This window comes from Cornus florida, unplaced genomic scaffold, assembly GCF_030987335.1.
Source record: "Cornus florida cultivar Cherokee Brave unplaced genomic scaffold, ASM3098733v1 CherokeeBrave_3.0.0_Hap2_Chr08, whole genome shotgun sequence".
Classification (NCBI taxonomy): domain Eukaryota; kingdom Viridiplantae; phylum Streptophyta; class Magnoliopsida; order Cornales; family Cornaceae; genus Cornus; species Cornus florida.
This window is the reverse complement of record NW_026775578.1, coordinates 301,397-309,735: the sequence shown is the minus strand read 5'-3', so window position 1 is coordinate 309,735 and position 8,339 is coordinate 301,397. Positions and strand designations below refer to the sequence as shown.

Here is an 8,339-nt window from a genome sequence, read left to right as displayed (position 1 = left end):
AATTATTCAACAGATAAAAGATTAAGAGAAAGATTTTGAACAAAACAAACATGGGACACAGATAACTGAGATTGAGAAATAGTTCCTATGCGACTAATAGCTATAGTGGAACCATCAGCTGTGTGTATGACAGGAGAGGGAGAAGTAGGAGTCGGGGATGTGAGTAAGGTAGGATCAGGTGTCATGTGATTGCAGCAAGTAGAGTCAAAATACCAATAACCATGTTTACCTGGTATAGTAGAAAGAATAGTGGAATATGCACCTAGATATCGAGATAAAACTTGGTTGAGAACTGCCTCAAGGTCAGTTATAGAGAAAACAGATGGGGCAGATGTAGAGTCGCCAGAAAAGTTGTTGACTGGTGTTGAAGATGGTGGTGATAGATATTTGGTGTTGGCCACAGTTGTAGTGGAGAGTCGAGCACGAGTACGACAAAAGTCAACGTTATGCCCCGGAAGCTGACAGAAAATACAGTAAAGACGTAAACAATCCTTTTTGTTGTTGGATTGCTGAAAACCAGAGCGATTATTCTTGTTACGTCCAATAGAGCTAGACTGATTGGTATTGTTGCGTCTATTTTGTTGGAAAAATAAGGCAGGACGAGCTGGTGCTGACTGAGATGGCACTGTCTGATGAGCAGAAAATGGTGTGGCTAAAATAGTGATAGGATTCTGAGAATGACGAGTTTGCAAGCGTGTCTCTTCTCGAACAAGTTCATTGAGAGTTTGATCGAGTGATGGAAGAGGTGAGCGATAGAGCAGTTAACTACGTACTGGTTCAAAATCATCATGAAGACTCATCAGAAACTGATAAAGTCGAATCTGGCTGCTATACTCGAGAAATTTCTTTGCGTCAGAAGAATGTTCCTATGTTGGTTCGGAAACATGGAAATATATATATATATATATATATATATTCTTTTACTTGATGGCTTTCAATAAGTTCATCAAGCATACATCTTGTTAGGGGTTAAATTTGAGTTTTCAACAAGTTCTTTCGCAATTTTGAGCATACCAGGTGAAAGAACACACTCAGATCATCCCAACGCCACCAAAAACTGCCAGAAAACACTTTGTATGCGCCCCCATGTACCGCCAGAAGGTTCAGCCAGCTTTTTCCGTCTGCCACGCACTGTTACGCTCCTCCGACGTGCTGCCATGCGCCAAGGTATGTCAGGTCCAAGAGTGCAAGCCACGTCAGCAAGCTACGTTAGGTTGCTACATCAGCAGTGCCACGTCATCCAAGTGACACGTCAGCAAGTGTCACGTCATCATTATGCCACGCAATCGCGGCCACCTTAGCACCACATTAGCAGTGTCATAATTTTTTTTCCCTGAAAATACCTATCCAACCCAACTTTTCGCGCTGATTCCGAATTCATAGTCCGTTTTTGCATTTGGAATTTCTAAATGGCCCAAAACGAGGTAACGCACCCTATTTCCGTTATTCTTAATGGTGACAATTACTCCTTTTGGAGTTAATCTATGCGCAGTTTTTTAAAAGGTCTCAAGCTATGGTCTTATGTCACTGGAGATCGTATAACACCTATTCAAGCCAAAGAAGAGACATCCGATGCCTATGCCACACGTGTTGAAGACTGGGACAGTAACAATCACAAGATCATCACATGGTTATGCGACACATCCAATTCCTCCATTGGTATGGAATTTGGGAGTTACTAGACAACCAAGGAGATCTGGGACATGCTTGTCTCTCACTACTCTGGTTCTAATGGGGCTCGCCAATTTTAATTATTGGTTCAACTTTCTACTCTTAAACAATAATTAGGTCAGCGAATTAATGAATTCTTCTCTCGGATGAAATGCTTATGGGATCAATTAGCTCTGATACCATGTTAAATATAAAAGAGAGAACTCTGTATATTGTATTGATGTGAAAATAAGATGTATACAAGACATGATTATATAGGAGGGGTTATGTGTGATGAACAAATAGACCATATATGTATATGGTAATCCTATACAAGGTAAACCAATATATGGTAATCCTATATAAGGTTAGAATATATTATATAATATAATAAAAATATATTCTAATAGTCCTGGAGGATAATTGATTACTATTTTATGTCATCTTATTTTTGGGTACCAACTTTGGTTGATGTTTGGCATAAAGAAAACGTATAAAAAAATAAATAGAAGTCTTGTTATTTACCCCCACAAATAAAAACCTACTACTTTACCGAGTCTATGTGGCTACTTATGTGTCAAATATAATGGAACTCATTTTAAAATATAAGGTAATTAATTATTCAAAAAATTGTAATCATTTTTTAAAGTTTTATCCTAATATAGTATATTTGTTGACAATTAAAGTTTCAATCACCATGTATATCAAATTGTGTATCTGTTATATATATATATATATTACATTGCATCTCTGTCAGGTCTTTTAGTATACTTCAAATTGCATATCCTATATATAATTAGATTGTGTATCCCTCTTTATATATAAAAGATTGTGCCTTTGATCATTAATATTCATTTACTACTTTTGATAGGCATTTGTTAATTGGTATAATGATCAAAGTTAATGATCTATCTCACTCCTAGAAACAAAAAAACAAGGAAAGAATTTTTTTTTAAAAAAAAATTATAGAACATCGAAAAATTGTAAAAACATTATAGTTTTTGTTCTAGATTTGTACAAATCAAATTCTTATATTTGAGTATCATGAAACCTGTTATGAAAGGGAAAAAAAAAATATGATAGGGCTATGGAAAACTAAAAAGATAAGGAAAGGTTTTAAAAGCAAATTACAGAACATTGAAAAATTGTAAAAACATTGTAGTTTTTGTTCTAGATTTGTACAAATCAGATTCTTATATTTGAGTACCATGAAACCTGTTATGAAAGGTAAAAAAAAAATATGATAGGGCTATGGAAAACTAAAAAGATAAGGAAAGGTTTTATGGTAAACTTAAAAGATGAGAAAGGGGAAAATGATATATTTTATGGAAATAAACAAGAGTAATAATGATTAGGGCTGCAAGTTGGGCGGGTTAGCCCAGCCCAGCCCCACCCCAACCTAAAAATTTTGAAATTTGGACACACAATTTACAAATAGGGTTCATACTCGGGTTGGGTTTTGTCAAAACCCAGACAATTCGGGTTGGGTTTTTCTCTCTCCTCTCTTTTCTTTCTCTTTCTTCTTTCTGCCCGAATTTTTTTTTTTTTTTTTTTTTCTCTCTCTCCTCTCTCTTCTTTCCCTTTCTTCTTTCTTCTTTCTGCCCGAATTTTTTTCTTTTTTCTTTTTTCTTTTTTCTCTCTCCCCTCTCTCTTCTTTCTCTTTCTCTTTCTCTCTCTTCTTTCTCTTTATTTTTCTCTCTCTCTCTGCCGCCGTCCTCAGTCGATCCGCCGCCGCCGCCGCCGTCACTTCCAAAAATAAAAACAAAACCCACACATACAAGTTAGCAGTTGCAGAGAGAGAGGGGGGCAAGCTTGAGACGGCTGAAGCTTGCGAACGGCCCGAACTGGAACAGCCGGCGATGGAAACTGAAACATATGGGTTTTGATTTTTTGAACAATCTGAAATGATCTGAAATATATGGATTTTGAACTTTTGATTTTTGCAGATAGATCTGAAATATATGGATTTTGAACTTCTGATTCTTGTAGATTTTGTAGTTTGAAGTTGCAGAGAGAGTTGAGAATGAGACAGGGGAGGCTGAAATGATTTGCCCTAATTTTTTTTTGTTTTTTAATAATATATAGATATATATCTATATAATATATATATTTTCCAAAAGAAAAATATAAATAAATTTTTAAAGACTCAACCCGTCAACCCGACCCGACCGACCCAAAAATATTCGGACTGGGTTTTGACTATAACCCATGTTAAGTATAATTCGGGTTGGCTCAACCTAACCCGATTCAGGTTGAGGTTGGGTTAGGACTAGGCTGGGTTGGACCCGCCCAACTTGCAGCCCTAGTAATAATACCTAAGTTGAAATTTTAAAATAATTATATCATATTTATCTATGTCAGTTTTTAGTTGGGATATTAAAATTGTCAATAAAATCATTTTTCATAAATAAATTAGAAGCATGAACTATTGGGATTGTGGAATTTTTTTTTTAATTAATTATTTATTATTATTGCAATCTGCATGACGACTAGGTTAGGAAGGTAAGTTGAATTGGAAAGTATTTGGGTGGCATGACATAGTGGGCACATGGTGAAGCGGAGGATTTTATTCTTATCAGGATAGGGAAGTGAAAAGTCTGTTGCACCTAATTTGATTGGTCAACGCCAAATATAAAGAATTTCTATTTTTTTTTTATTTAACGAACAATCACATATAGTAGGCCTGGTAATTAATGTATCGTTACTCGCTCCATTTTCACGTCAAAGAAAATTTAATAAGTTGACCTGGGGAGTTGCGCAACATAAGACACAACCCGGTGACGGACGTGTCGGAGGATGTAAGTTGCGTGTATGCATTACTGTTTGTATTTAATATATAAGGAAAAGGAAGCACGTGGAAGTATATTATCCATAACTACTTTTACTCGCTCTCTTTTTTCTGATTCTCACACCCCCTTATCTGTCTAGACGAAGGATGTTAACATACTATTAACTAACATCTTCTCTCTCCCTCCTCCTCTTGCCCTCTGTCTGTTTATCAGTAAGTAAAATATCCGCATTGCGTTCTTCTCTGGAATTCTTGGTCCAGATCATCAGTATATTAATCTTCTCTGTCTCCTTGCACTGAAAAATGGCGCTGAAGCATCAGTTGTTTTGCTCCTCCGATTCCTCCTCGTTATTTTCTTCCCTCTCTCCCCTAAATTATACTAGTACCAAACCTCCTCCTAGTCCTACTTGGTTGGTGGGTTCCTACTCCTCCTCCTCCTCCTCCGCCCCCAGGAGGAGAGAACAACACCACCTCGATTTCACAACCCTAAACACTTCTAGATTAAAATTAAAATTAATCGAAGGAAGAGATCTTCATCATCGTCGTCGTGGTCGTCATAGTCCTGCCATGGCATCTTTGGGAGGCCTTTTGGGTGGGATATTCAAGGGAACCAACGACACTGGGGAGTCAACCAGGCAGCAGTACATCGCAACTGTTGGACTCATCAACGGGATGGAAACCCAGATGTCAGCCTTGTCCGATTCCCAATTGAGGGAGAAGACTTCCCTCTTGAAGGAACGCGCTCGTCACGCTGATTCTTTGGACTCTATTTTACCTGTAAGTCTTCCCTCCCTTTCCCCTTTCCTTTATATATATATATATATATATATATATATAGCCATATCACATACATGTATGCACTCAGTATTCCCCACACTCACTTTAACATCCCTGACTAATCCCGATCATAAAAAGGGGATCGAAACCTCTCCTGGATTGGATTCAAACCAACTTTGTGTATTATCTGTTGGAAAAGAAGAAAAGAAATTTTCAGCTTGATGGTATGGACCCTCTAAAAAACTTTTCTGACTACACGAATGAATAAGAAGGAGAACTTTGGTTTCTGGTTGAAAATTATTTCATAACTTGATTGATTTAGTTTCACCTTCACCACGTTGGGGGAACTTTAGGGCATCAGGGTGCTTGACAATGAAAACCAAAAAGCGCCCAGATTATTTTACAGTGGTACCTGTAAAATTTTATGTTCATTAAGTGGTACCTTTTAATCCACTGATAACTTAGGTTTTCTGTAATTTTAGTCCCTAGTCAGTAAGAAGAAACAATCCTTGCAGCTTTTCTTGTCCTTTTTTAGTTTTTCAGTTTATTGTCGAAAATGCAGTGGCATGTATTTATTAAAAGAAACAATTTTTATCTTGCAGGAAGCATTTGCTATTGTGAGAGAGGCTTCGAAAAGAGTTCTAGGCCTTCGTCCTTTTGATGTCCAACTGATAGGTGAAGTATACCCTCAAGTTTTATTGACTTTGTCGTAAGTTTGAATGCCTTCCCAATAATAAGAACTTGCAAAAACTGAAATCGAGCAGGGAAATTGAGTAATACTATGTTGAGTTGCATCAGTCTAGGATACTTCTTCTGGTGGATACTTGAACACCGTCAAACTAGCGCAACTTTTTTACCTATGAGAGGCTGGAAATGTCCGTGTACTTACAAAATACACACACGCACAATTGGAGACTGTTGTCAGGGGCTTATTTGTTATTACTTATATAATGTTGGGTTTATGTGTAATTTCTGAAACTAATTATTATAAATATAATGTGGTGGAAGGATGAAAGTATTCTTTCATTCTTTGTCTCTTTCCCCATCTCTCTCTCTTTTTCTCTTATCCTCTTTCTTCTCTTTTTCTTCTTCTTATACTTTACTCTTTGATTTGATTATCTTTTAAAGTCAACATGGTATCAAAGCATGGTTTGTAAAGCTCTAGGTGTGCATTTAAAACCCTAGGGCAAGTTTGTGTAAACCTAGTGGGTGTGAAGGGTTTTGAAGAGATTCTAAGATGGGATTTGTTTGCAAGGAAGTAGTGTTAATCATATCCACATGTACTGCGGATCCAACTCGATTGTTTTTTTTTTCGCGTTCGCGAGGTTCTACAACAACGCCTTTTTCTTCGTCGTTCGCGATTCTGGTATGGCCTACTTTGTTGCTTTCTAGGGTTTGTGTGGTGACGGTGTGGTTGCTTTTTTATGCATCTCATAAGACGGTAATCTTTCTAGTTGAAGTTTGTGTGTTAGAGAGGTGGTTCTCTACATATTTTGTTGCAGTTTTTGTTTCTGAGGATTAATACCCAGAAATTGTTTGATAAAATGTCTGACTCAGATGTGACTTCAAAAGAAGCTGGGTCTTCCCCAAGTTTGACTCTAGGGAGGTTGTGGTGATCACCATTTAGGCCTTTGTATTACGACAGTTAGGCTGGATGAGACAAACTATATGGAGTGGGCTCAATTTACTCGTATGCATATGACTGGTGGTAGAATGATCGACCATATCAAAAGGACTGTAACGAATCCCTCCAAGAGCGATCCTGAATTCAAAGAGTGGGGTATAAGTAATGCACTAGTTATGACGTGGTTGTTGCAGTCAATGCAATCACAGATCAACAAAGGGTTTCTGTTTGTGAAAACAGCTAAAGAGCTATGGCAGGCTATAGAAGAGACGTATTCCTCGGTTGGTAATTTTGCAAAACTGTATGAACTCTAACAACATATATCAAGATTCAAGCTGGAAGACCAAACTCTTGCTACATATTACCACACTCTACATGGAAGAGTTAGATCACTACCAAGACTACATACTTGTGTGTGCAGCTGATGTTAAAACATTTCGTGCTATGGTGGTCTGCATCCGAGATACGAGCATGCCAGGGTACAAGTGTTAGACAGGTATCTAGCCCCTGCTTCTGTTAGAGATGTGTTTTCGTATATCCAGGCTAAGGAGAGTAGAATGAAGGCTATGTCTGCACCTGGATACATTAAGCTTGAGTTAGAAGTACCATTGCCTAAGAGGTCTACTCTTGCCACACAACAATGGAACAAGCCCAATCATCCAGAAGGAGGGAAACATGATGACAAGAGCAAGTTAAGGTGTGATCACTGTGGGCGTACGCGCCACACTAGGTAAGCATGCTGGAATCTACACGGTCGCCCTACTCCATCTCTTGCACATGCGAATGCTAGGCCAAGGCCTGGTCCATTTAGGGGGTTGTCTACGACACATACTGCAGAGCGTGACACTACTTCTACTGCTTATGTCTCCTCAGGGCCACCGAGTTCTTTGTCCGGGGCTGAACTTGATGCTCATTGACATCTACTAGCTCAAAATGCCTCCATTTCCACCTTTAACTTCGCTCAGACAAATACCTCTCATTCGATACATCAGGTTTCCACATTATCTGGTGGCCCACCCTGGATCATTGATTCAGGAGCCATTGGTCACATGACTAGTATGGCATCTGCTTTTTCTTCGTACAGTTTATGTTCTGGTAAGGATAAGGTTAGAGTGGCTGATGACACCTTCACCTTCATTGCGGGGAAGGGCACTGTTTCTGCCTCTCCTAATCTTACCTTATCATCTGTTCTTCATGTCCCAAAGTTTACTAATAACCTCCTCATTTCTGTCAGTCACATTACAAAAGGCATGACTTGTACTGTAACTTTTTATCCATTTCACTGTGTGTTTCAGGACTTGGATACGGGAAAGACGCTTGGAAGTGGACGTGAGGACAATGGCTTTTATTTGCTGAACACCAGGCCAACTTCTTATTATGTTGCAAATCAATCTAGTGTTAAGAATAGTAATGTCAATAAAGATCTGTTAATGCGATGACATAATAGACTAGGTCATTTACCTCGTCTTGTTTTGAAGTATGTGCTTCCCCAGTTTGCTT

General features: G+C 38.2%; 1 protein-coding gene across 6 annotated transcripts in view; it reads left to right on the top strand.

Annotated features, from left to right (window-relative positions):
- Positions 1–4,567: 4,567 nt before the first annotated feature.
- Positions 4,568–8,339, top strand: part of LOC132268730 (protein translocase subunit SecA, chloroplastic) — a 51,090-nt gene continuing 47,318 nt past the window's right edge. For all 6 annotated transcript variants that reach the window (XM_059769533.1, XM_059769532.1, XM_059769530.1 and 3 more), the window contains exons 1-2: positions 4,568–5,215; positions 5,818–5,890. In XM_059769533.1, the coding sequence (XP_059625516.1) occupies positions 4,742–5,215; positions 5,818–5,890 (547 nt within the window). In that variant the 5' untranslated portion in view covers positions 4,568–4,741. The remainder of the gene's footprint in view (positions 5,216–5,817; positions 5,891–8,339) is intronic.